The sequence below is a fragment of the Megascapheus bottae genome, chromosome 20 (assembly GCF_031878675.1).
Source record: "Megascapheus bottae isolate mThoBot1 chromosome 20, mThoBot2.hap1, whole genome shotgun sequence".
NCBI lineage: Eukaryota > Metazoa > Chordata > Mammalia > Rodentia > Geomyidae > Megascapheus > Megascapheus bottae.
In genome coordinates, this window is record NC_143528.1 from 35,967,959 (window position 1) to 35,993,968 (window position 26,010).

Here is a 26,010-nt window from a genome sequence, read left to right on the forward strand (position 1 = left end):
TGGCTGTGGGCCTGTTTCCTGATTTTATTATTAAAAAAAAAATCAAAATGATCCAAGTAGCTTATTTGCATGTATGAGACTAGAAGAGAATCTACCGAAATAGTCTTAAAAAGGGGAAATAGGAAAAGAGAATGATGGAAAGAGTTTGGTATATTGTACACATGTGTGGAAATGGTACAATGGATTCAGCCTCCCCCCCCTCAACTCACACATGCTAAGAAAGATCACGCCTGTAATCCTAGCTACTGGGGAGGGCTGATTTGAAGCTCTCCACGCCCCGGGTACAGCTAGCTGTGCCTCGAGCAGTAGGGGCGCAGTCTTGAGGGAAAAAGCAAACGACAGCGCCCAGGTCCCGAGTTCAGGCCCCAGTCCCCACTCGTCTCGCCCACCCCATCTGAAAAGTGAGTCCTGTGGTGGCTACCCATGGAGGGTGTTGGAGAGGCCACTTCTTCCAGGGGCTCAGGCTCGGGCTTCAACCCTGCTTCCTTCTGGGTCCGAGGGGTAAATCTGTGCCTTCACCAAGCTCAGCGGGGCTCCAAGGGGTCAGGGTCCCCGCTGGCCCCCGCCCGCGAGGGGAGGCTCTGTTAGAAGCCTCCGGAGCTCCTCCGAGGGCGGCCGGGGAGTCTCCCCGGGCAGGGGCGGAGGGGCACCGGGAAACGTCTACGCTTCGGCTCGGCGTCCTGGATGGGGCTAAGACCCCGCCGCTGCCCGGCGGCCCCGCAGGGAGAGGAGAGAGGTCTGGGCCGGCGGGGCTCGGACGTGGCCCGGCGCACGGGAGCCACTCCCCACTTAACTGAGGACAAACAGAGGGACCCGGCCCCCCCGCCCCCGAGCCACACAGCTGGGAGCCGGATGCCGGGTCCCGGTCGGCGCCCTTCCATCTGCCAGCCCGTGGGGCTCCATTTCCTTCCGGGCTCCCGCTCGGCCCCCCACCCCACCCCGCGCCGCGCCGGCCACAGGACGGTTTTACGCGCGCCGCGCCGGGCGCACCACGGCGCCCCGACCTCGTCCCGGGTGCGGCCTCCGCGGCCCCCGGCCCTGCAGATCGCGACCTCGGCCCCAGCCCGCTCCCCGGGACACCTGCGCGCCCCGCCCGCCCGCTGGGAGGGGCCGGGCGGTGCCCTGCCGGGCGGGCGGGGCGGGCGGGGCGGGCCCCGGGCGCCGGGAGCGCAGCCCGGACCCCGGCTCGGCTCGTGCCGCCTGCGGTCCGGCAGCGCGCCATGCTGGGCCGGCGGCGCGTCTTCGCGGTGGAGCCGCTCGGCGGCCGGGGTGAGTCGCCTGCGGCACGGGAGCCGCGACCCGCGCGCTCCGGGGTGGCGCCCGCTCGGAGGCCGGGGAATCCTCGCGGCGCAGAGCCCCCCAGGGATGGCGGGCAGCCTCTGTGGCAGCCTCCCGGGCCGTGGACGTCGACTCCGCCAGCCCTCAGAAGCCTCTGGGTGGCCTCGAACCCCCGTCCTGGAGGGCGGGTCAGGGACGAGCTTCCTGGCTCCCTTCCTGGTCCCCAGGCCTCCAGGGCTGGCATTGCGGTCCCGCCCAGGCAGCCCAAGTTTCGGTCCCATTCTAGCAGAGTCTGGCGTGAAGGTTCTAGAGATGGATGCTCCTAGAACCCCACATGGTGACAGCTGTTAGTTTTATGCGTCTCCACCTGCACTCCAGGCTTGCATCCTGGTGATCCAGAGAGCAGTGTGTGTGGACCCCAGGCCTCTGGCTCTGCCCTCTGCGGCTTTGGGAGGCCTTGCATGGCAGATGGGTGGGGAGCCAGAGTGAGGCTTTCTGCCTCAGGGTGGGAGGTCTTAGGCTGGCCCTAAGTGGAGGCCATCCAGGGTACAGGTAGGCAGGACCTCTTAGGGCTTTTCCTACTCCACAGTCCAAAGTGGGGGGCTCCTTTTTGCTAGCAATTACTGCCAGAAGGGAACCCCTTCCAGATATCTCCCAAGTGGAGTTGGATCCCGTCTTCTCCAGGCTGTGGGCAGCCCTGCTCTTCCTCTCCTGGCCTGGGTTGGCCATCTCAGGAGAATGCTGCCGGCTGTCAGGAATGCTGGTGGTGTGCAGGGCAGCCTGCCCAGTCTGATCCTGGCTCTCCTTGCAGACGGGGGCAGTGAGGACCAGACACAAAGCTGTGTAGTGCCGGGAGCCACCAGCATCTACAGACAGATTCCGGATGCCACTTGTGGTTGCTCATTGGATTCCTGGAAGGGAGAGGGCAGGTTGAGAGGTTGCAGGAGGCCCGTGCCACTCCTCAAATTGGCCTCCCGAGACTCAGGTGTGGAGATGGTGGCTGGGGACAGCCCTGTGACCACCTTCCCAGGACTTTCTCTGGACACGTTGAGTCTTGAGCCCGTGGAGAACTCTGTGCCTGCTGCCCAGCAAGCCCGGCTGCTGGCCAGCCGTAAGCTGGAGCAGGTGTTGGAGCGAGCCCATGGGCTCCCCAGGTTGTCTGGACAGGGGTGTTCCCTGAGGCTACCTAGCAGGCCTGAGTGTGGAGCACCTGTTTTTGAAGTCAAACAAGAGCCCACAGAGATCAAGCTTGAGGCGGGTCTGGAAGAAGCAGAGGTGGTGAGTGGAGGCCTTGGTGGGTGAAGAGGGGGAGGAGACAGTCCTCTAATGGGATTCTTGGGGAGTCCCCACGCCCTTCTTTTCCCTGGAGCTGTCTCGGGGTGGGGCGTTTCTTGCTCCTAATTCATGGTTGTGTCACTGCTTCTTGCTTCACCCCACTCATAGCTGTGTGTAGCCACTCCTATATAGGAGATGGGCAGGTGTAGGTCCCATGCCCAGCTGGGCACTGGGGAAACCATATAGATGTGAACTCTCTGGGCTGCTTCACTGCCCTTTGCTGGCTCAGCATCACCTGACTGCCCAGCGTGGGAGATTGGCTAAATCTAGATGTCTTCCCTACCTTACTGTGCCCCGCAGGAGGGTGGCATGAGACCCGAAGCCTGGACCTGCCTCCCAGGGCAGGGTCTTCGCTATCTGGAACACCTGTGCCTCATACTGGAGCAGATGGCAAGACTTCAGCAACTCTACTTGCAACTGCAGACCCAGAGGCCCCCTGGGGTAAGTGGGTCCCAGGGCAGAGTGGCCACATTGGTACATAGAGAAGGGCAGGACCCCTGGAATTGTGGTTGCTTTCAGAATAGCTACAGTCTTCTGAGGCCCTGAGAGCTCTATCTTCCCTATCCCAGGATCCTGAGGAGGAGGAGAAGGAGAAGGAGGAGGAGGAGGCAGAAGCTCTGGCTCACTCATCTTCCCTTTCAACTGCTCAGGATAATGGGGTACAGGGGCTAGAGGAACTGCTAAGTCAGACAAAGGAGACAGGTGAGGGGGTCATTGTGTTTCCCTGTCTGCTTGGTCAGGGGCCCAGCAGCAGACACCCCATCCTCCAAGCTGTAGTTGGTGGGGTTGCCTTCCTGACACTGGTCCTGGGCATGGATCTCTCTTTCTGAAGGAACAGAAGCAGTTTCAGCCCCAAATCTGGAGGCACTCAGCACCAGCCACCCTAGGCTGTCAGAGGCCTCAGTGGAATCACTCCACACCTTCTCCCCCTCCCGCAGACGCAAGGTAATAATTGACACATGTTGGAGGTGATGGGGGATGGTTGGGATGCATGGGAATCCTGAGGATAAGAAATTTTAAGGAAAATGACAGGAATTTCTGTTTGGAGTAAATGATTTGTCCTGGTATTGTGACAGCTGTCCCTGGGAGCGTCACTGTGAGATACATCTATATATCTATAAATGTCTATATTTATCTGGTGGAGTTCTGTGGTGACCCATTGCCTTCTGGTCATCAGGATCCCTCCCACTGGGACAAGGTCAAGGTCCTGCTCAATCGGATCCGCTGGAGAAGCTCTAGACATCCTGATCCCCCCATCCCAATTGATGGTTTTGGTCCCAGGTGAGCTCTGTGCTTGGTCTCTGTCAGTGCAGGGGGAGGGGACTAAAAAACCAGCATGTTGAGAGTCTCCTGCTAGTTGTTGTTATTGTTGGTGGTGTGTGTATGTGTGTGTGTGTGTGTGTGTGTGTGTGTGTGTGTGTGTTGGTACCAGGGATTAACCTCAGGGCTTTGTATTTTTGCTCAGCTTTCTTGCGTATGGCTAGCATTTAACAGTGGAGCCACACTTCCACTCCACAAATGGAGACTCATGGGTTTTTCTGCCCAGACTGGCTTCAGAATTTGATCCTTCAGGTGTTGGCCTCCTGATTAGCTAGAATTATAAGCAGGGACTACTGGTGCCTGGCCAGTTGCTGTCTTTGTCTCTGTGAAATCTGAAAGACATAAGACACTGTTTGAAGGGTGCTGGAAGGAAAAGAAAGTCAAAATGATTCATTTACAGGAGAGGGGCCTGGGGAGTAGGCAGGGATGTGGGGCAGTAGCTTTCCCAATGCTATAGTGTAAGTTTATGATAGAAACAGGACTATATGAAGGGAAATAGCTCCATTGAAGCCCAGTAATCCTTTCCCCCTTGATACTGGAATTTAGGTCACTTTCTGGGTTTATGGAGAGAGCAAGATTGAGGGACACATAAATTATTTCATGTGTGGGGGTCATACTGATTTTTCCAAGGAGAAGAAGCATCAATTTAATATCCCCACCTTCTTCATAGAGTGCTCCTCCATGAACTTTGGGGCTATTGTCTCTTTTCCTTCCACAGAATCGAGTCCAAGCATCTCTCTGAAATGCCTCCATGCTGCCCTCACCAAAAGACCTTTATACCAACATTAATGGTGAAGAAGTCACGAACAAAAAACCTTTCAGTTTGCTGAGGGCTCTTGGTGCACCTGGTGGCCCTGAATGCAGAGAATTTGCTGAGTCTTCCTCGCCTCTGTCTTGTGGCTGCATCTTCATGCTGCCAGGAAAAGCTGTTAATGTTTGCCCCACTATGAGGCAAGGGCTGAGTTTTTCTCTTCTGAGAAGCCTCACAAAGGAGCTCTAGTTCTCTGAGAAGCCAAAAGTCCAAAAGATATGAACGGATATGTCAGGCGTCCATAAAACATGCATGGCATGGTGATCTGTCTGGGCCTTTCATGTTGCAGATGTGTTAGTGAGTAATGTATGTATGTGGATTGCTAGTATTGCCGATTGGCTGGAATCCTCCTATAAAGTGTCAGTCTTGTAGGAAAGCAACTGGAAGAATGGAGCTGACCTTCGTTTCACATTGGCCAGCTACTGATCTCTTCATCCCTGAATTGGCAGCCCTAGGACACAGACCGTGCTGTTTTGGCTGCCTCCCTATTGCACCTTGCCCTTGGAGAGGATCAGGGGCAGGCGGAAACCACTGAGTAACGCTGAAGGTCAATTTGAAGTGGTTCTCATACTAGCTTTTTCACGTCAGAGCGGAGACCAGACACGTACACTTGCTTTTAGGCCGTGTCAAAATCGCTTAACTTCTGAGCCACAGCTTCCTACTTGGAATTAAAACTGCCTGTCCCAACTACCTCACAAGCTTGTTATGAGGATAAAGTGACAATAAACTGTCTCAAAGTGTTTTTGTGAACATTAAATGATTGGAATGGAGAAGGGGAGGGGAGGGTGAATGGGGAAGGTGCTGGAGGCAGGCTGGACTTGAGGACTGAGGGGAAGTATCAGGCCAGTTGAGGGTGGGATTATTAATAACAGGCACTACAATGGCCACTCTCACAGCAATATTTTCCCCTCTCTCTCTCTGCCAGTCTTTGGGCTTGAACTCACAGGGCCTGGACTCTGTCTCTGAGCTTTTTGTTCCCCCTTTCAGTGGAGGCGCTTGAGCTCTGGGCCTGGGCACTGTCTTTGAGCATTTTTTTTTTTCTTTCAGTGGAGGGGCACTGTCCCTGAGCTCTAGCTCAACCCTATTCTTTGAGCAACACCACTTCCACTGAGTTTTTGCTCAAGGCTAGCACATTACCACTTGAGCCAAGTGGCCTTTTCTGTGTGTGTGCTACTGAGGAATCCAACCCAGGCTTCATGCATGCTTGGCAAGCTCTCCATTCCCGGCCCACGGGGCACGATTTTTGACTAAGCAGTCTCGTTGAGGGTTGCAGCTCTGCTGTTTGAGAATCGGAGCAGGGAGCCTGCTGACCCGCTTACTGGCCAGGGTTGCTGTGGGGCGCATGCAGTCGGTGGAAGGGCAGGGCAGAAGGGGAGTCACTGGTTAGAGCGACTCCCGCGAGTTCCACGAGTCAGACACACGGCTCCAGCCGGGTGGGGCTTCCATGCTCCGGCGGCAGGTCTCGGGTAGCGCTGGAGCGAGGCGCCGGCGCAGGCCGTGGTGCTCCAGGGTCCGGAACCAGTGCTCAGAGGCCTGCTTTCCCAGGGGGACGCGTAAGCCCGGGCACCTCCGGAGCGCACGGCGGACGCGGGCGGCGCACTTCCGGTCCCGGTGGCCGCGGGATGGCTGGCGGGCCCGGGGGGGAAGGGAGCTGTCGGTGGAGCTGAGGGAGGGACCATATCCGGGAGAGTGGCAGCTTCCGACCAGTGGTCGCGCTTCCGGAGAGGCGTTTCCGGTGGTGGCGGCGGCCGCGGCGGTGGTGGTTCCGGGTGTCTTTGTCCCCCCGGTGTCGCGGCCCTGGCCCGCAGGTGCGTCGGGGGCTGCTCGTCACCCCACTGCCTTCTTGCCTGTCCCCGCGGCCGGGGAGCTGCAGCGGGCCTGGCAGAGCCGATGCGCGGCCCGCGGAGGGGGCGGGCCGGGCCCCTCCGGACCGCAGGCTCCGTCTCCCTGGCAACGGCCTGGGTCCCCGGGGGCGGGAGGAGGCGAAACGCGCGCCTCGGGGCCGCTCGGTGGCCGGCGCCGGAGGCGGAGGGCGGCGCGCAGGCCGCTCGGCGGCGGCCCGGCCCCGGCGCGGAGCCGCAGCGAGCCGGGCTTCCCCCGGCCCGCCGCCCGCCGCCTCCCTGGGGAGGGCGGCCCGCGTCTCCTCGCCCGCCCCTCCATCTTTTTTCCGGGTACTGCGCGGAGCGTCTCAGTGGATGGTTGTGAATGAATGGATGGGCGCCGGAGCTCCTTCCAGCCCCCCGTCCCTCTCCCTCGTCACCCCGCCGGCCCCTGTGGGGGTGGCGGTGGCACCCAGAGCGGTGCCAGGCTTGGTGGGTGTGAGCCCCCCGGTGGGACTCGCCGTCTGGTGGTGTGGCCCGGGGCGAGTCTGACGGTCTCGCTGAGGTCGTTTTTCCTTTTCTGCCCCACACTCACCGCCCCGGCGAGGTGATGGCGAGGGAAAACGGAAGCAGTGTGCATGTCTCGTGCCATTTCTGCCCCTCTGCGGCTTCTCCGTTCGTGTTTCTGTTCGTTCTCGGGACCCACCTCCCCGCCTTCCTTTGCGAGTCTGCGTGGTTCAGAGATTTCTCCAGGTTGGCTGGAGAGGCCCATGAACGCCTTTAACACGCGTGAGCTGCTAACTTATTTCCGTCTCGCTTGAAGGCTTTTCCCCACGAGGTTGACAGAGGACAGCATTCCCAATGTCCCAGTTTAAGCGCCAACGGATCAACCCGCTTCCCGGGGGCCGCAACTTCTCAGGTGATCACTCTTGTCTATGTGCTGGGAAGTAAGTTCTCTGGAGTTCTGTCTCCAGAAACATGGCTTTGGAAGTTTCCTGGTGGAGAGCAGTTTGCTGTTGTTGTTCTGACCTCATCATCTGGCTGCCTTAGTGCTTAAGGTAGCAGGTGCAGTTTCTGTAGATTTCTCTGTCCACATAGGCACAAACTCTACGTCTCTTCTGGGTCCTCCTCCTGGTTTGCTTACTCCTCCTATGGCTACAGACCTGTCTCAGAATGCCAGACACCTTCAGGTAGGTTGAGCATCCTCTCTGGTGAGTTTTCCCCTGGCACTGTGCTGGTATGCCTGGTACACTTTGGTTTTGGTTTTGCCAGTCCTGGGGCTTGAACACAGCTCTTTTATTCAAGGCTAACACTCTACCACTTGAGCCACAGTGCCACTTTTGGCATTTTCTGTTTATGTGGTACTGAGGAATTGAATCCAGGGCTTCATGCATGCTAGGCAAGCACTTTACCACTAAGCCACATTCCCAGCCCCTGGTACACATTTGTAGTCGAGTTACTTTGGACTCCTGTTCTTGTAGTGGGCTTGTGTGGTAGTGATTGGATACACTCAGGGTAGGGAGACAATTTCTAACTCCAGGGGGACCCTTGGCTCCATCTTGAGATTAAAGAACTGGAGCCACTTGTGAGCCAAGAGTCATTGGCCTGTGCTCTCTCCTTATAGGTTGTGTCTACTTTGTGCTTCCTTCTGTGTAAATCTTGGTGTAGTGCTCTGAGCTGGGGCCTCTTGGATAGAGTTAAGGCCGTAGTGGTAGAATGTAATTTTGTTCAGCTTATCTAATTTTACTCTTTGCAAGGCCTAGAGCTTGAACTCAGGGCCTGGGTACTGTCCTTGAGCTTTCTCAAGGTTAGCACTCTACCACTTGAGTCACAGCACCAATTCTGGCTTTTTCTGTGTATGGGGTACCTAAGAACCAAACCCAAGGCATTGTGCGTGCTAGGCACTAGGCTACACTCCAGGCTGCTTCCTATTATTTTAAAAATTATTTGTTTTTTTGTGCCAGTCTTCGGTCTTAAACTCATATCCTAGGAGCTGTCCCTGAGCTTCCCCCACCCCCCAATCCCATCCTTACCCTCAAGTTATGTGGTTCAACTTATCACATGATGTACACTGAGTTCATACCACCTATTGCTCTTAATCTGTCCTCTTGCAGGGTGGGGAGAAACAGCGCGTCTTCACTGGCATTGTTACCAGCTTGCATGACTACTTTGGGGTGGTAGATGAAGAGGTCTTTTTTCAGCTAAGGTAAGCCTCAGACTAGATCCTGTGGGAAATACTTACGGATTCAGTTTGTCTCCATGTGGGTAGGCTCCCATCTTTATAAAGTCATTATTTTGCTGTGTTTACTCAAGGCTTGGGAAATCTTGATGGGAAGGGACTCAGGGCAGTCAGGATGGCTTGTTCAGGGTATCTCTTCTGAAGGGGCCTCCTGGCTTGTGTGCTCTTAGTGTGGTCAAGGGCCGACTGCCCCAGCTGGGTGAGAAGGTGCTTGTGAAGGCTGCATACAACCCAGGTCAGGCAGTGCCCTGGAATGCTGTGAAGGTGCAAACGCTCTCCAACCAGGTATCAATCTGTCTTTAGAAAGGGAGGGAGGGCCAGGGGTTCAATGACATGACCAAGAACCTTATGTTTGTCATGGAGGTGGGATTGGATCCAGGGGGATGAATGTGTCACCTGGGATTCCCTGAATCATCATCATCATCATCATCATTATCATTATTATTTGGTCTTAGGGCTTGAACTCTGGCCCTGGGCACTGTCCCTGAGCTCTTCAGCTCAAGGCTAGCACTCTACCACTTTGAACCACAGTGGTAGTTTTTCTGTGGTTGATTGGAGATAAGAGTCTCCTGGACTTTTGTGCCAGGACTGTCTTTGAATAGTGATCCTCAGATCTCAGTCTCCTGAGTAACTAGGATTGTAGGTGTGAGTCACTGGGGTCTGGCTTGATTTCCTGAATTTTTTGGCTACTGTCTCCCAGCCCTTACTGAAGTCCCCAGCTCCTCCTCTTCTGCATGTGGCAGCTCTGGGCCAGAAACAAGGGATCCTGGGAGCTCAGCCCCAGTTGATCTTCCAGCCCCACCGGATTCCCCCACTTTTCCCTCAGAAACGTGAGTATTAATGGACATTATGTACCAGGATAAATCAGAGTGTGGTTGTATGGGGCACTATGGATGAATGGTTTGTGATGTTTGGGGTGCTGCTGTGAGTACATAAGTGGGTACTTTGTGCCCTGAAAGGAAGGGAGGGTATATTGAGTAATTGGCCATTTCCCCTCTGCAGCTCTGAGTCTCTTCCAAACATCCCACACACTTCACTTGAGCCACCTGAACAGATTTCCAGCGCGGGGTCCTCATGGACGACTGGATCAGGGCAGAAGGTGAGACAGGACATGTTTGATTTCATTTCTTTCTATCAGCAATGTCCCCACCCCCCTTTATTTTTATTTTCAGATCCTAGTTCCTTTTTTTTTCTCAGACCCATTGAAATGCACAGAAAAAATATTGGGGGCTAGGAGTGTGGTTTAGTGGTAGAATGCTTGCTTGGCATGCTTGAAGCTCTGGGTTCAATTCCTTGGTATCATGTATGCAGAAAAAGCCGGAAGTGGTGCTGTGCCTCAAGTGGTAGAGTGTTTTCCTTGAGAAAGCTTAATGACAGTACCTAGGCCCTGAGTTCAAGCCCCAGGACTGCCAGACCGAAAAAAAAAAAAAAGAGAACTTTTGGGGCCGGGAGTTTGGCCTAGTGGTAGAGTGCTTGCCTAGCATGCACGAAGACCCAGGTTTGATTCCTTGGTACCGCATACATAGAAAAAAGCCGGAAGTGGTGCTGTGGCTCAAGTGGTAGAGCTCTAGCCTTGAGAAAGCCCAAGGACAGTGCTAAGGTCCTGAGTTCAAGCCCCAGGACTGGCAGAGAGAGAGGGAGAGAGGGAGGGAGAGGGAGAGCGCGAGCGTGTGTGCGCTTTCTACCCTGGTTTAGCAGAGATGAGATTTGATATTAAAATGATTTTTTTTTTACCCATTCTGGAATTTGAACTCAGGGTCTTCTATTGGCTCAATTTGTTTGGTTCCAAGGCTTACTTCCTTGGCTAGTGCTGTGCCATTTGAGCTGCAGTCATAGCCCAGTTTTTTGTTGGTTATGAGCCACTATCACCCATCTGTTTCTTTAATTTTTTTTTTTTTTTTTTTTTTTTTGCCAGTCCTGGGTTTGAGCTCAGGGCCTGAGCACTGTCCTTAGGCTTTCCTCAAGGCTAGTGTTCTACCCTGAGCCACCACACCACTTCTGGCTTTTTCTATGTATGTGGTACAGAGGAATTGAACCCGGGTCTTCGTGCATGCTAAGCAGGCACTCTTACCACTAGGCCAAACTCCCGGCCCTGTTTCTTTAATTTTTAAAATTTAAAATTTTTTTGCAATATTAGGATTGAACTCAGAGCCTCACACTTGATAGGCAAGTGTTCAGCCACTTGAGCCATGCTCCCGACTCCTTCTTTTTTTGGGTTGGGGGGCAGTGGGGCTTGAGCTCTGGGCCTGTGCGTTGTTCCTGAGCTCGTCAGCTCAAGGCTCAAGGCTAGTTCTCTACCACATTGAGCCACAGTGGCATTTTTGGTTTTCTGGTGGTTAATTGGAGATAAGCCTGGGCTGGCTTTGAGCAGTGGTCCTCAGATCTCAGCCTCCTGAGTGGCTGGGATCACAGGTGTGAATGACTGGATGCCGGCTCCCAACTTTTTTTTTGCTTCCCTTATTTTTGAAGTGGATTTCATGTTTTTGCCTAGGAAGGTGTGGACTGTCTTATTTACTCATCGCATATAGCTTCCCTGTCAGGTCACCAGGCCCAGCTTTACTGGTTGAGATGAGGTTCTTACTGAGTTACTGTCTTGGGTGAGCCTCCTGACTTCTCTCCTCTGAGCAGCTGGAGTCACTGTGCCATCTTGGTAAAATTTGTCTCTTACCACGTCACGTTGAAATCTTAGTGAGATCTTTCTCCCCCACCCTCCCTTTTCTTTTTTTGTGGCTTGAACTCAAGCCTGGTGGTTTTGCATAGCTTGTGTGCTGATGGGTAATGCTGTACCACTTGAGCTTTGTCTGGCTTTTTCCTGGTTATTTTGGAGATGGAGGTTCTTAGACTTTTATGCCTGAGCTGTCTGAACCTCTCTTTCCTGATCTCAGTAGCTAGCACTAAAAGTATGAGCCACTTTTATTTTCAGTCCCTGTGATTGAGTTGCATGATAATAGTGTGTCAAAAAAAATATGGCATTTAGAATAAGCTTCTTGGTTTGGTAAGTTTTTTGTTTGTTTGTTTGTTTTGTTTTTTTTAAACTGGTGGTAAGACTTGAACTTTGGGCCTGGGCGTTGTCCCTGAGCTATTCAGCTTAAGGCGACGGCCTCACCCCTTGATCCACAGCACCACTTCCTAGAATATGCTTCTTTGTATACACCACTTCCAGAGGTGTGGCATTACAATGCCTGTGTTTCCTCTGCCCAGAAATCTGGGCTTTTTCCCTTGAGCATGAAGATAGTATCCTTGGTCTTAGTTGGAGTAATAAGCACAGTTGGTGTGGTGATTCTTTGCCTGGTGTGAACATTGGAGGCTACCAGGAGCATGTCGTCTGCAGGGTTGCAGTTCCTTTTCTTGCCTATTGTCCCTGAGATTTATTTTTTATTTTTATTTTTTGGTTAGTCTTGGGGCTTGAACTCTGGGCCTGGGCGTTGTCCCTGAGCTCTTCAATTCAAGGCTGGCACTCTACCACTTGAGCCACAGTGCCACTTCCAGTTTTCTGGCAGTAAATTGGAAATAAGAGACTCAGACTTTTTGTGCCTGGGCTCGATCCTCCTGAGTAACTAGGATTACAGATGTGAGCCACCTGCGCTCTGCTCTCCCTGAGATATTTTTGCTGAAAAAAAAAAAAAAAAAAGATAGTGCGTTTTGCACTGAGGGCTTTGTCTGAACTTTGATCTGCCTGTCTTAGGCTTCCTGACGTTGGGATCACAGGTGTGCATAACTGAGTTTTCCTTCCCTCTGTGGAAATGGAGGTTTTTGCCTAGGCTGTCTGAAACAGCAATCGTAACAATTTGAGCCTCCAGAATAACTTTGGATGATAAGAATATGCTACTGTGCTTATGTATGGGTTAAGAAAGGTTTGGGGGAACTTTTTTGCCCAAGCTAGCCTTGAGCTGTGATCCCTTCCAGTCTCCGTTTCCCAAATAGCTAGAATTATAGGTGGGATCTTTTGGGGCCTGGCTTTGCTTAACTGTAATGGAAAATCTGAATATATACAAAGCAAAACAGAAAAATATGATGATGATTGACTAGTAGGGTTCTTTCTTTTTTTTTGTTCTAATCCTGTGGCTTGAGCTTTTTTTTATTTCTTTTTTTTTGTTGTTAGTTGTAGGTCTTAAACTCAGGCCCAGGTGCTGTCTCTGAGCTTGAGTGTGTGTGTGCTTGTTTGCTTGCTTGCTTGCTTATTTATTTATTTATTTATTTAATTTTTTTTTTCCCCGGTCCTGGGCTTGAGCTCAGGGTCTGAGCACTGTCCTTGGACTTTCTCAAGGCTAGAACTCTACCACTTGAGCCTCAGCACCACTTCCGCCTTTTTCTATATATGTGGTACCAAGGAATCGAACCCGGGTTTTCGTGCATGCAAGGCAAGCACTTTAACCACTAGGCCAAATTCCTGGCCTATTTATTTATTTATTTATCCTGGGGATTGAACTCAGGGCCTGGGCACTGCCCCTGTGCTTCTTTTGCTCAGGCTCATACTCTTATCACTTGAGCCACAGTGCCATTTCCAGCTTTTTCTGTTTAAGGGGTACTAAGGAATCAAACCCAGAGCTTCATGCATTCTAGGCAAGCACTCTGTTTTTCAGTTGTGGGGCTTGAACTCAGGGTTTGAGCACTGTCCCTGAGCTTTTGCTCAAAGCTAATGACCTGCCACTTGAGCCACAGCACCATTTTAGTCTCTTTGCTGATTAATTGTAGTTAACAGTTTCCTGGACTCTTCCTGCCTAGGCTGGACTTGAACTTAAAAATCCTTAGATTGGGCCCGGAGTTTGGCCTAGTGGTAGAGTGCTTGCCTAGTATTCACAAAGACCCAGGCTAACATTCCTGGGTACCATATCCATAGGAAAAAGCTGGAAGTGGTGCTGTGGCTAAAGTAGTGGAGATCTAGCCTTGAGAAAAGTCCAAGGACAGTGCTCAGACCTTAAGTTGAAGCCCCAGGGCTGGCAAAAAAAAAAAAAACCCAAAAACCAAAACAACAACAAGAACAAAAAAACCCCCCAAAACCAAACAAAAACACCTTAGATCTCAGCCTCCAAAATAGCTAGGATTAGAGGTGTGAGCCACGGGAGCCCAGCTCCATTAACCACATTTACCAAGTATTTGCCATCCTTTTTCATCCTTATCTGCTATTTTTTTTTTTTTTTTGTCCTTGGTCTTGAACTCAGGGCCTGGGCCTGAGTTATTTTGTTCAAGGCTAGTGTTCTACCATTTGAGCCACAGTTCCATTTCCGGCTTTTTGGTACTTAATTGGAGATTTACATCATAGACTTTCCTGCTCAGGTTGTGCCTCAGTGGCCTGAGTAGCTAAGATTACAAGTATGAGCCACTGGCACCAAGCTTGCTTGTTTTTTTTTTTTTTTTTTTTTTTAAGGTAAAAACATGGAAGGTTAAGCCAGGTACTCAGGCTTGGTGATAGCTCCTAGAGAAAGAAGGCGTCACCTATGGGAGAATGTGCAGAGCAGGAAAAATGGTAGCAGGACTTTAGACACTTGGAATTCATACCAGGGATTTGGGCACACTGGTGTTGTGTGTGGAAGCAAGCTTTATCTTGATTCTCTGGCTTTGGGATGCAGGGAACCGTATCTCCATTGAACTGCTGAGTTCTGAGTACTTCATCCAGACTGTGCTTCTGTTAGTAATTTGTCTTTTACTGGCTCTGCCTTAGCAGCCTTAAGACAGAGAGAGAGAAAACGTACTGTCAAGCCCCCAGTTTCTGATGTGGGACATAAGTCTGTCTGTGGATGGCATTTATCAACAGCTTGCTTCAGACCTGGTGAGCAGAATGAGAGTGTCAGAACGTTTCAAAGGGTGCTTTCCTTAGAAACATGGCAATAGGAGAAGCTGCTTTCAGGAAATGGATGTTCACAAACAGGAACAGGGAAGTGGCTGGGGTGAATAAAGGGCAAAAGGCTCAGGTTCAGTGTAACTAGCTTAGCTACTCAGGTATGACAGTGGCAGTGAGCCAGGCAGCGAAAAGAGAGGAAGACCAAACTGACGTGTAGTCAGCTGTTTCCTAGGCAAGGAGAACTGCCAGTTAGTTCCTTTCTCTTACGACATGGGGAATTTCCCCCCTATCTGTCTTACTATGAATGGATTTGACTCTATTCTTTCTTTATACCCTTTTCTTATGAAAAGTCTTTACAAAAATGTATAAAGTTGTATTGTAGGTGATGAGTGATTTAAAAAACATAGTTTTTATACTGAAAGATAGTTCTCTTCAACATCCTGTTTAATGGGACGGTATTACAGAAATTTAGGCTGGATGCCTAAATCAGGAGGATCATGGCCCTAGGACAGCAGGGAGAAAAAATTCAAGTGCCAGGTGCCAGTGGCTCATGCCTGTAATCCTAGCCACTCAGCAGATCACAATTCAAAGACAGCCTGGACAGGCACATCCATGAGATTCTTTTTTTTTTTTTTTTCTAGAGGTTAATTGGCAATAAGAGTCTCAGGTCCTTTTGTGCCTAGGCCAGCTTTGAACTTGATCCTCAGAGCTCAGCCTCCTGAGTAGCTAGGATTACACTGCGCCCGGCATCGATAACATTCTTATTTCCAATTAATGAGTGAAAGCTGGAAATGGAGGTATGGATCAAGTGGTAGAGCCCTAGCCATGAGCAAAAAAGCTAAGTGAGAGTTTGAGGCCCTGAGTTCAAGCCCCAATCCTAGCACTCATATGAAAAAAAGTTTGAGACCTCATCTCAGTAAAACAGCTGAGCTTGGTATTGTTTGACTGTCAGCCAGCTCTGCTGAAACAAATTGGTCCAGACCAGCGAGGTCATAAACATGAGATCCTATTTGAAAATAACTACCAAAGCAAAACAAATGACAAAAAAAACGACAGCTCTACTTCTAGGTTTTTTTTTTTTTTTTTTTTGCCAGTCCTGGGCTTGAGCTCAGGGCCTGAGCACTGTCCTTGGACAGTCCGATTTTACAGTTTTAATCTTAGAGTTCCAAGTTTTATAAATTCCTAAGCATTTTTCCATATTGTCTTAGTGGCTGCATGATTATTGTATTCACTGTAAAAATTGGATTGTTGCTGGCTTTGGAAGTGCTTTTCTTATGCTTTCTACTGCTTATTATATTCCCACTTCTTACTCTATATACCTTTTTTTGCTAGTCCTGGGACTTGAACTCAGGGCTTGGGCACTGTCCATGAACTTCTTTTTCTCAAGGCTGGCACTGCACCACTTGAGCCAGAGTACCACTTCCGGTCTTTTCTGTTTACGTGGTACTGAGGAATTGAACCCAGTGTCTCATGTATGCTAGGCAAGCAGTCTACCACTGAGCCACCTTTCCAGCCCTATATTTCTTTTTTTGAAATAACTTCTTGGGATAAATTTTCGTAAGTAAAATTATTTGAGTGAGGAAGTTGTGTGTTTTTATCACTTTACTGTGTACTGATAATTGGTTAGTGTTTCTTACCAAGAACCATCTCTTTAATGAGATTGACTTTATAAATGCCAAAACATGATACCTTCTGTGTACCACATACACAGAAAAAGCTAAAAGTAGTGGTGTGGCTGAAGTGGTAGAGCACTAGTCTTGAGGAAGCTCAAGGACAGTGCCCAGGCCCTGAATGCATGTCCAGGACTGGAAAAAAAAGTCAGTTAAATGTTTTTCTCTAACTGTAATTGTTTACAAAGTTGAGAAACATAAGAAAATGATTCACAAGTTTATCATTTACTATTAATTATCATTAATACTTTATTTTCCTTTCACTATTTTAAAGTTTTCTGTCTCCTTGCAGTGGTTGAGGCCTACCTACTACCTGTATATTCTTTTCGTTAAATGTGTGTGTGTGTGTGTGTATTTTTTTTTTTTTTTTGCCAGTCTTGGGGCTTGAACTCAGGGCCTTAGCACTATCCTTGGGCTTTCTCAGGCTAGAGCTCTATAGCTTGAGCCACAACACCACTCCTGGCTTTTTTCTATGTGATACCGAGAAATCGAACCCAGGGCCTCATTCATGCTAGGCAAGCACTGTACCACTAGGCCAAACTCCTGGCTGCTATCTTTTTTTTTTCTTAAAACTTTTTTTTATTAAAGAATTTATTAACATTGATTTTTGCATCATATTTCAAATGACGTGTTTAACAAACAAGTATTCAAGAAGGGAATCTATATATAATCACTGGCACTTAGATTTTAGAACATAATTAAAATTAAGCTGAGGGCTTGAATATCATAGATACATATTAATCTGTGTAATAAAACATGTCTATAGTCATAAATTTTTATATCTATGTAGTTATGTTTATATTTCCAATACCATGTCCATAATATTGGGTACACAAATATTGAGTCATCGCTCTTTTACTGTTTGCATCTAATAGCCACATATTAAGGATACCATGCACCTTTTGTTCCTTTGGTCTTGACTTATCTCACTCAACATGATTTGCTCTGGCTTCATCCACTTCCCAGTGAATGCCATTATTTTATCTTGTCTGTTGGCTATGTAGAATTCCATTTTGTTATATGCCACATTTTCTGTATCCATTCATCTGCAGTGGGGTATTTGGATTGTTTCTATCGCCTGGCTATTGTGAATAGTACAGAGATGAACATAGCTGAGCAGGTGTCCTTACCATATCCAGGGTTATGATGTTCAGGATAGATGCCCAGAAGTGTTATGGCGGGATCATAGGGACGGTCTAGTTTCAGTTCTTTAAGAAACCTCCACACTGCTTTCCAGAGTGGCTGAACTAGTCAGCATTCCCACCAGCAGTGCAGTAGGGTTCCTTTTTCTCCACAACCCTGCCAGCATCTGTCATTGTCTGAGTTCAAAATCTTGGCCATTCGTTTTGGAGTAAGGTGGTATCTTAGGGTTGTTTTTATTCGTTACCTTTATGACCATGGATGATGAGCATTTTCTCATATGCTTTTCTGCCATTTTAACCTCTTCTTTGGATAAGTCTCTCTTTAGTTCCCATTTAGTGATTGGTTTGTTGGGTTGGGGGGGGGCTATCTTTTTTTTTTTAATGAGGAGTATTAAGTTCTTTCTTCTAGAGGAGGGTGTGTTGAATAGATGTGTAACAATTTTGTTTCTTGTGTTTGCTGATGAACCAATCTCTAGTGATGACTATGACTCCAAGAAACGCAAGCAGCGGGCTTGGGGAGAGCCTTGGGGTGCTAAGAAGCCCAGGCATGACCTGCCTCCATACCGGGTCCACCTTACCCCCTACTCTGTGGACAGGTGAGTGGTGGCCTGGGGTGTCACAGGTATGGCTTATGCAAGTGTGAATTCTGAAAGCCTTTTCTAAAACCAACCAAGCAAAACAACTGTTCACCCCTCTGCGTTTTTACTCATCTTAACTAGATGATTAATATTTACTAGGCAGTTTATATTTTTTCTTTTCTTTTTTGGTCCATCCTAGGGCTTGAACTTTAGGCCTGGGTACTGTCCCTGAGCTCTTGAGCTCAAGGCTAGTGCTCTATTGCGTTGAACCATAGCATCACTTTCCAGTTTTCTGGTGGCTAATTGGAGATGAATCTCAGGGCTTTTGTGCCCAGGGTGGCTTTGAATCTTGATCCTCAGATCTCAGCCTCCTGAGTAGCTAGGATTACAGATATGAGCCACCAACACCCAGCTTGTTTGCTTTCTTTCTTTCTTTTCTTTTTTCTTTTTAACAACTATACACTGTTTTGTTGAGTGGAGGTATCATAATTCAGTTAAGTAATTCTCCATTTGCAACCTAGTTATCATAAGTATTGTAGTAGACATCCATGTAGTGTGCCTGTGCAAATCCTTCCTCCTAACATGGATCCTAGGACTGGAGAGCTGGGTCTAAGTGTTTGATTTTAAACTTTGATAGGTACAACCAGTTCTCTCAAAAGGCTGTCTACTCTCACCAGCAGTGCATAAAAAACTTGTTCTTCAGGCCTTTGCCAAAGGCTTGTTAAACCTTTTTTGCTTATAAGGAGACTGAATGTATTTTCAGGGGCTTTTATTTCTTTGTTTCCTCTTAAAGATGCAGTGAACTTTGTTACTGACTTCTAAGTTGTTTTTTCTTTTTTTGTCATTCCAGGGGCTGGAATTCTGGGCCTGGGTGCTGTCCCTGAGCTCTTTAGCTCAAGGCTGTCACTCTACCCCTTGAACCACAGTGCCACTTCCTGTTTTCCAGTGGTTAGAGATAAGAGTCTCACAGACTTTTGTGTCCTCACTGGCTTTGAACCACAATCCTCAGATCTCAGCCTCCTGAGTAGCTAGGATTATACGTGTGAGCCATGTGCCCAGCATCTAAGTTCTTTTATGTTAAGCCCATGCTGATTTTTCTGTCATGTGTTGGGATGCTTTTGTCCTTTACTGGTTTGTTTCAAGACTGGCACTCTGTCATTTGACCCACATCTCTGGTTCATTAGGTTTTTCACTCAAAACTGGCACTTTTTCATTTGAATGATAGCTCTACTTCTAGGTTTTTTTTTTTTTTTTTTTTTGCCAGTCCTGGGCTTGAGCTCAGGGCCTAAGCACTGTCCTTGGGTTTTCTAAAGGCTAGAGCTCTACCACTTGAGCCTCAGCACCACTTCCGGCTTTTTTCTATGTATGTGGTACTGAGGAATTGAACATGCTAGGCAAACGCTCTACCACTAGGCCACACTCCTATACTTCTAGTTTTCTGATGGTTAATTGGAGATAAGAGTAATGGATTTTCTTGCCTGGGGTGGCTTTGAACTGCTGTCCTCAGATCTGACCTCAGTAGCTAGGATTACAGGTATGAGCCTCCCATGACTGGCAATACAGGGAGGTTTTATATCAAATGGTCACACATGATCCATGGATATTGGTTATGAAGTGTTTTACTGATGAAACTGAAAAATTAAGTATCCATTTTGTTAGTCTTAAGTGTTAATGTCCTTTGCTTAGTCTCCATTCTCTTGCTGTTTTCCTCCAGCCCTATCTGTGACTTCCTAGAACTCCAGCGCCGTTACCGCAGCCTCCTGGTTCCCTCAGATTTTCTGTCCGTGCACCTGAGCTGGCTGTCGGCTTTCCCTCTGAGCCAGCCCTTTTCCCTCCACCACCCCAGCCGGATCCAGGTTTCTTCTGAGAAGGAGGCAGCTCCAGACCCTGGTGCCGAGCCTAGTTCTGTGGGCAGCGACCCCACTTACAGTTCCAAGGTCGGTTGACTGGGCTCCTGTCGCTGGTTCTGTTGCCTTCTGGGCAGTGGAAGGTGTCTGAGCGCCATGTGCCTCTGCATAGGTACTGCTGCTCTCCTCCCCGGGCTTGGAGGAGCTCTACCGTTGCTGCATGCTCTTTGTGGACGATATGGCTGAGCCAAAGGAGGCACCGGAGCATCCTCTGAAGCAGTTAAAGGTAAGTGCTTGGTGCAAGAGGTGAGTTGTTCTCCCTGGTCACGTCCAGAGCTGCCGTGTGTTTTAGTAGCTTGGCTCCTGCCTGTTACACACAGACACCATATTTCCTGGTGTTTGACTTGAGGAAAGAACAGCTCAGAGATGTCCCCCCTCAGCAGCGTCTGGTGGCTGGTTTGTGTTTGGGGCTAGAGAAGCCTGTGGTGGTGGACTCACTGCCTCCAGTGGTGGTAGTTGTTGCCCTGGGACGCATGGGCCATGTGAGTCTTCTTTTGTCGTTCCACATCCCTGCAGTTCTTGCTGGGCCGAAAGGAAGAAGAGACAGTGCTGGTCGGGGGCGAGTGGTCTCCTTCCCTGGATGGCCTCGACCCTCAGGCTGACCCACAGGTGCTGGTGCGCACAGCCATCCGCTGTGTGCAAGCCCAGACCGGCATTGACTTGAGCACCTGCACCAAGTGGTGAGTGTGTGGCCAGCTTGCTGTGGGCTGTTCAGGAGGCCTGACCTGTGTGTGTCCTCGGGGCCCAGTGGGAGCGTGTGCCTCCCCTCCCCCCACGCTGCTCACAGGTGGGCGCCCAGGTCCTTAGCATACTAGGGCTGTGGGCACTGAACGCCAGCAGATCCCGGCCATGCTCTTTGTTGCCTGAGCACTGCTTACTGAGTCTCCTGCCTAACCCTCCTTATGGCCCTGGAATGTCATTTTGTGTTGGCCTTCTCACAGCGTGCCATGCAGTGTGTGCTCTTTGAGTGCTGACTGCACGTGGAGACACATGTCTGTGAGCACCGTTCCTGCGTGGATGTCTCGTGGCTGAGGACTTCCTTTTTCCTTGTTGAGCAGGTGGCGCTTTGCGGAGTTTCAGTACCTGCAGCCAGGGCCGCCCCGGCGGCTGCACACAGTAGTAGTCTACCTGCCAGACATCTGGACCATCATGCCCACCTTGGAGGAGTGGGAAGCCCTGTGCCAGCAGAAGACCACAGAAGCAGATCTCCCACCCCAGGACACGCCTGGTGTAAGGCTGAGCTTTAGGAAAACACAGGGACAGCGGGTGCCTTGAGGAGCAGAGGGTCACATCTTGGCTCTTGTCACAGGAAGCAGAGTCTATGGAACAGGCTTCTGATGTGGTGGAACAGACAGCAGACACTTCCAAACGGAATGCAGAGACTGCAGAGGCCACCACCCAGCAGGAAGTGGACACTGATCTTCCGGAAGCCCCGCCACCTCCTCTAGAACCTGCTGTCATGGCACAGCCTGGCTGTGTAAACCTGTCGCTCCATGCGATCGTGGAGGATCGGAGGCCAAAAGAAAGGATCTCTTTTGAGGCAGGTGTAGGATTCTCCCAAGAAGTTGTGAGTGGGCACGGCAACGGTGTGGCACACTGCCTGCTTGCCCTGACTCTCATGGGCCTCTACTGCCTCTGCGTAGGTGCTGGTGCTGGCAGAGCTGTTTCTGGAGATGCTGCAGAGGGATTTTGGCTATAGAATCTATAAGATGCTGTTGAGCCTTCCTGAGAAGGTGGTGTCTCCCCCTGAAACTGAAAAGGAGGAAACAGCCAAGGAAGACACGGTCAAAGAGGAGGAGGCCACCAAAGAAGAGGTGGCCAAGGAGTCCAAGGATGAGGTACAGAATGAGGGCACAGCTGCTGAGTCAGACACCCCGCTGGTGAGTACCTTCGTCAAGTGGGCCTGTCCTGAGGCCTACATGTAGTAGTGCACTGCGCTCTGAGTCCCTCGCTTGTGCCAGGCACAAGCACTGCCTACATCTTGTTCCACGCTTCACTTACACTGCCCACTCCCAGGATGTGAATCTCCTAAACGTGGCCACGGTGCTCTGGATGAGGCAGATAGCCCCAAAGAGGGGCGGGAGCACAAAAATGCTCCATGAGTGCTTGGAAGGTACAAGTTTTGGATTGCCTGTTGGTTGGCTAAGGCAGATTCCAAACTAGTTCTAAAACATGAGTCTGCTTCTTGTCCAAATGCTCTCAAGTAGAAAGAATGGCTTCTGGGACTAGGATTGATGGCTGAGGAAGGTGTCTCGATGTGCCCTGGGTATGCTCTGAACTCTGGGGATAAATACCCACAGAGTGTCGTGGGTAACTTAGTGCCTGGCACACAGCTGATACTCGACTGCTGTTGTGTTGTTATCGTGTCAGTCGTGTGCCTCCCTCCTCATCACCCCCTTTGCTTCCCTAGAAGGAGGATGGGCTTGTCCCCAAACCGCCCTCTTCCGGGGGAGAGGAGGAAGAGAAGCCACGGGCTGAGGCGGCTGAAGACCTGTGTGAGATGGCCCTGGATCCAGAATTGTTGCTTCTGAGGGATGATGGAGAGGAAGAATTTGGTGTGTCTGGTGGGGATGGGGTAGGAGGCCTTGGGGCAGCTCTCTGGGTTTGGCTGGAATGGTTTCTTCTTAGGCTGTGGAGAAGTGTGGGCCACCACAGCCTTGGACCCACATTTAGCTTGGGATTTCTGCAGCAGGAACAAAGTTGGAGGACTCAGAGGTTCGGTCTGTGGCCTCCAACCAGTCAGAGATGGAATTCTCCTCCCTTCAGGACATGGTGAGCCCTCTTCTCACCCCGTGATGAAGCGTGGCCAGGGTGGACTTCCTTCCGGGCAGGGAATTCTTTCTCCATGGGAGGCCAAACGTGTTTCTCTCCTCCTCCACCTCTTCCTCCTCCCCTCCCCTCCTCTCCTCTTCCTCGTTTTTTTTTTTTTTTTTTTTTTTGGTATTTGTCTTGGTGCTTGAACTCAAGGCCTAGGCGTAGTCCCTGAGCTTTTGCATGCAAGGCTAGCATTCTATACTTCTTTGAGCCACAGTGCCCCTTCTGGTTTTTTGGTGGTAATTGGAGATAGGAGTCTCATCAACTTTCCTGCCTGAGCTGGCTTTGAATTGTGATCCTCAGATCAGCTTCGCTAGGATTACAGGTGTGGGCCCTGGGCACACCTGGCCCAAAATATGGTTCTTGACTGATGAGAAAGAACATCTCTGTGTTAGGGCAGATGGAAGAGAAGTGTCTGATGTGAAAACACTGGGTTTGGAAGGTACCCACAGAGGTCTGGAGCCCGGGCCCTGAGTCTCAAGTGTAATAAGCTGCCAGCCCACCTGCGCTGTGAAGGGGCGCCCTGGGAGGATAGCATTAAGAACTGTCTATAAAGCCTGCTCATCTGCTTCCTCCACAGCCAAAGGAGCTGGACCCCTCAGCCGTGCTCCCCTTGGACTGTCTTCTGGCTTTTGTATTCTTTGATGCCAACTGGTGTGGCTACTTGCACCGGCGAGACTTGGAGCGGGTTCTTCTCACACTGGGGCTCCGGCTCAGTGCAGAGCAGGTACCTTTTCTTCCTGTCCACTGTCCTTTAGGGGTGTTGTTGACATGGGCACAGCCTGCACAAATCCCCTGCTGTACCTCTGGCCTTCCGGGAAGCAGGCGTTTGTACATCCTGACCAGTGGGTGTTGGGGGTCTCCTGTAGGCCAAGCAGCTGGTCAGCAGGGTGGTGACGCAGAACATCTGTCAGTACCGGAGCCTTCAGTACAGCCGCCCTGAGGCACTGGATGGTGGACTGACTGAGGATGTGCTCTTTGGTAAGTTAAGGCTCTCCAGTCTGTGGGGCACAGGCTCTTGGGAGGTTGCTTCTCCTGAGAATGTTTTCATGGCTCCTTCTAGGAAACCTGGACCTACTGCCTCCTTCTGGGAAGAGTACAAAGCCAGGCGCTGCCCCCGTGGAGCATAAAGGCCTCGTACCCCACAACGGCAGCCTGATCAATGTGGGGAACCTGCTGCAGCGTGCGGAGCAGCAGGACAGCAGCCGCCTCTACTTAGAGAACAAGATCCACACACTGGAACTAAAGCTGGGTGAGCGGCCTGGCGCTGCAGGGTGGGTGGGCATGGGGGTGGGGTGTCACTCCTTAGGTCTCAGGCCCATGTCCCAGTGGTCATCTTTGTGGTCTGTCCTCCCCTACCTTATAGAGGAGAGTTATAATCGTTTCTCAGCCACGGAAGTGACAAATAAGACACTGGCAGCAGAAATGCAGGAGCTGCGGGCCCGGCTGGCAGAGACAGAGGAGGTGGCTCGGGTGGCTGAAAAGCAGAAAAACCAGCTTCAGCGGCTGCTGCAAGACTTCCGGAGGCGTTTGACCCCACTGCAGCTTGAGATGCAGCGGATGGTGGAAAAGGTAAGGCTCCAAGAATCCCAGCAGAGCCATGTGGAGAGTGGATGGCCTGGGGGTGACAGCCGCAGACTGGCCCTCCTTTTCCAGCCTCTGCTGCTGCCTTTGTCCTCCATCTCCATCCCCATCCCCTAGTCTCTTAGAGAGGCAGCTGTCGGTGGCTTGCTGCAGCTCCAAGGCTTCTGGCAGGAGACGGGGAAGCTGTCCTCAGATGGCCTTATCTCTGCTCCTAGGCTGACAGCTGGGTAGAGAAGGAGGAGCCAGCACCTAGCAACTGAGGGGCTTTGCCCAGGAGTGGCCGTCCTGAGAGGTCAGCGATGGAGCCTGATGACATTAGAGCCCCTTTGGTACCAGAAAGTGCTGGAGCGGGGCCTGGGGGCCACGGGCAGGGTGGCTGAGCCTTGGCTCAGCCTTTGCAGGGGATGTCAAGCCATTGGGTAGGGTCCATGCTGTTTAAATGGACGTGAGAGGAACTCCAGTTCCAGCTACAACTAAATACAACATCTATTTGCACCCCTAGAATGTCATTTTGCCCTCAATCTTGGAATTCCTCCCAGGGCCCTTGTAGTCTTGTGCTGTCTCCTGTCCTCTTCAAGTTTAGAGTAAGACGGGAGGAAAAGGCTTTTCAAGCCTGTAACAAGGTCTGATGCCAATAAACTGAAGGAGCAGACATCTGGCAGGGGGTGGAGAAATCCCTCCTCTGGTTGGCACCAATCCTGGAGGTTCCAGGTACTGATTCCTGGGGTGGGCTCTGGTGGCCATTGTGGGAATAGAGCCTGTGCTCGAAAGCTCTGTTGGGTCAAGGTGGCCAAAAGAAAGCACTGTGTCTCAGCCACCCCAGACTCGCCAGAAGAAACCAGCACCTCTGTCCCTAGCTCCTGTGTTCAGAATGTGGTATTGGCTCTGGCCCAGCCTTTTTCCCTGTTACCCATAATTCTCGCCTCTTCCCATAATCCGTGGTCTCGGTTTGACTTTGTACATAAAGTTGTTGGTTTTTTTTTTTTTTTTGGCTTTTTGTTTTTTAAATAAACCAAAGTCAAAAAACAAATGAAGTGTGTCTCTGTAGCTCCACTCCAGTGCATGCAGGCTGTGGGAGTGCCAGCCTCTGTGCTGAGTGGAGGCCCTCTGGCCTGTGGGCAGGACTCGGGCAAACTATAGTGACCCTCCCTCATCCTGAGTTACATAGTACAACAGCAAGCAAATGTCTTACTGGAAACTTTACTGGAAAAATAAAATTCCAAACATCCAGGCGAGCTTTGAACCTGATGCTCTTGCCTTGAGGCCTGTGGCTTGCTGGCAACATGCCGGGTCAGGGCAGTTCTACTGAGTCCCGGTTATCCACCTGGGCAGGGCTCAGCCCTGCACTGGAAACAACTTGGGCCCAATGACTGTGTCTGCACCATGCCTGGGAACACGGATCTGGAGTGAAGAGCCACTCGGGGCTGGTGGATTGCCTGCCTGGTTCCCCTGAGGTAGATGCAGACCTTCTGCCATGCAGCGGTGGAGGGAAACCCAGGCCCTTCTGAGGGCCCAAGCCTGCTATGGCCTGAGACCATGGCCCAAGTCCATGGTGTACTCTGGACGGTTCTGGAAGGAAAGCCCCTGGGGTTTTCTACACCGCCAGTAACTACCAGCTAGGTAGACACTCAGGTCAAAGGGCTGGTGAGGAAAGCAGGGAGCACTGCCGGCAGTGACCTGTGGCTGGTGGAGGAACAGGAGTCCATGCCTGCTACGGGCAAAGAGGAGAC

At 50.9% G+C, this 26,010-nt stretch overlaps 3 protein-coding genes across 5 annotated transcripts in view; 2 read left to right on the forward strand and 1 right to left on the reverse strand.

Moving 5' to 3' along the window:
• The first annotated feature begins 1,149 nt into the window (after positions 1-1,149).
• Positions 1,150-5,484, forward strand: C20H8orf58 (chromosome 20 C8orf58 homolog). 3 transcript variants are annotated; one of them, XM_090354312.1, is made up of 7 exons: positions 1,150-1,269; positions 2,090-2,556; positions 2,914-3,054; positions 3,183-3,315; positions 3,446-3,558; positions 3,791-3,894; positions 4,652-5,484. In XM_090354312.1, the coding sequence occupies exons 1-7, from the start codon at positions 1,221-1,223 to the stop codon at positions 4,761-4,763; spliced, it is 1,119 nt and encodes a 372-aa protein (XP_090210438.1). In that variant the 5' UTR covers positions 1,150-1,220; the 3' UTR covers positions 4,764-5,484. The 3 variants fall into 3 exon arrangements, with proteins under 3 accessions (XP_090210438.1, XP_090210437.1, XP_090210439.1); XM_090354311.1 differs by lacking the exon at positions 1,150-1,269 and having other exon boundaries at positions 1,852-2,556; XM_090354313.1 differs by lacking the exons at positions 1,150-1,269; positions 3,791-3,894; positions 4,652-5,484 and adding an exon at positions 3,690-3,751 and having other exon boundaries at positions 1,852-2,556.
• Positions 5,485-6,372: 888 nt separating this feature from the next.
• On the forward strand, positions 6,373-25,310 carry Ccar2 (cell cycle and apoptosis regulator 2). The gene is made up of 21 exons (XM_090354315.1): positions 6,373-6,552; positions 7,388-7,483; positions 7,663-7,754; positions 8,679-8,770; positions 8,974-9,088; positions 9,504-9,633; positions 9,806-9,902; positions 17,874-17,993; positions 19,690-19,912; positions 19,995-20,108; positions 20,399-20,562; positions 20,941-21,112; positions 21,192-21,422; positions 21,526-21,762; positions 22,293-22,437; positions 22,572-22,654; positions 23,277-23,423; positions 23,566-23,677; positions 23,760-23,948; positions 24,063-24,268; positions 24,496-25,310. The coding sequence occupies exons 2-21, from the start codon at positions 7,426-7,428 to the stop codon at positions 24,538-24,540; spliced, it is 2,772 nt and encodes a 923-aa protein (XP_090210441.1). The 5' UTR covers positions 6,373-6,552; positions 7,388-7,425; the 3' UTR covers positions 24,541-25,310.
• A 154-nt stretch (positions 25,311-25,464) lies between these two features.
• The window catches only part of Bin3 (bridging integrator 3), a 37,395-nt gene continuing 36,849 nt past the window's right edge, over positions 25,465-26,010 (reverse strand). The window contains exon 10 of the mRNA XM_090354314.1: positions 25,465-25,980. The gene's annotated coding sequence lies outside the window, so the exon portion shown is untranslated. The remainder of the gene's footprint in view (positions 25,981-26,010) is intronic.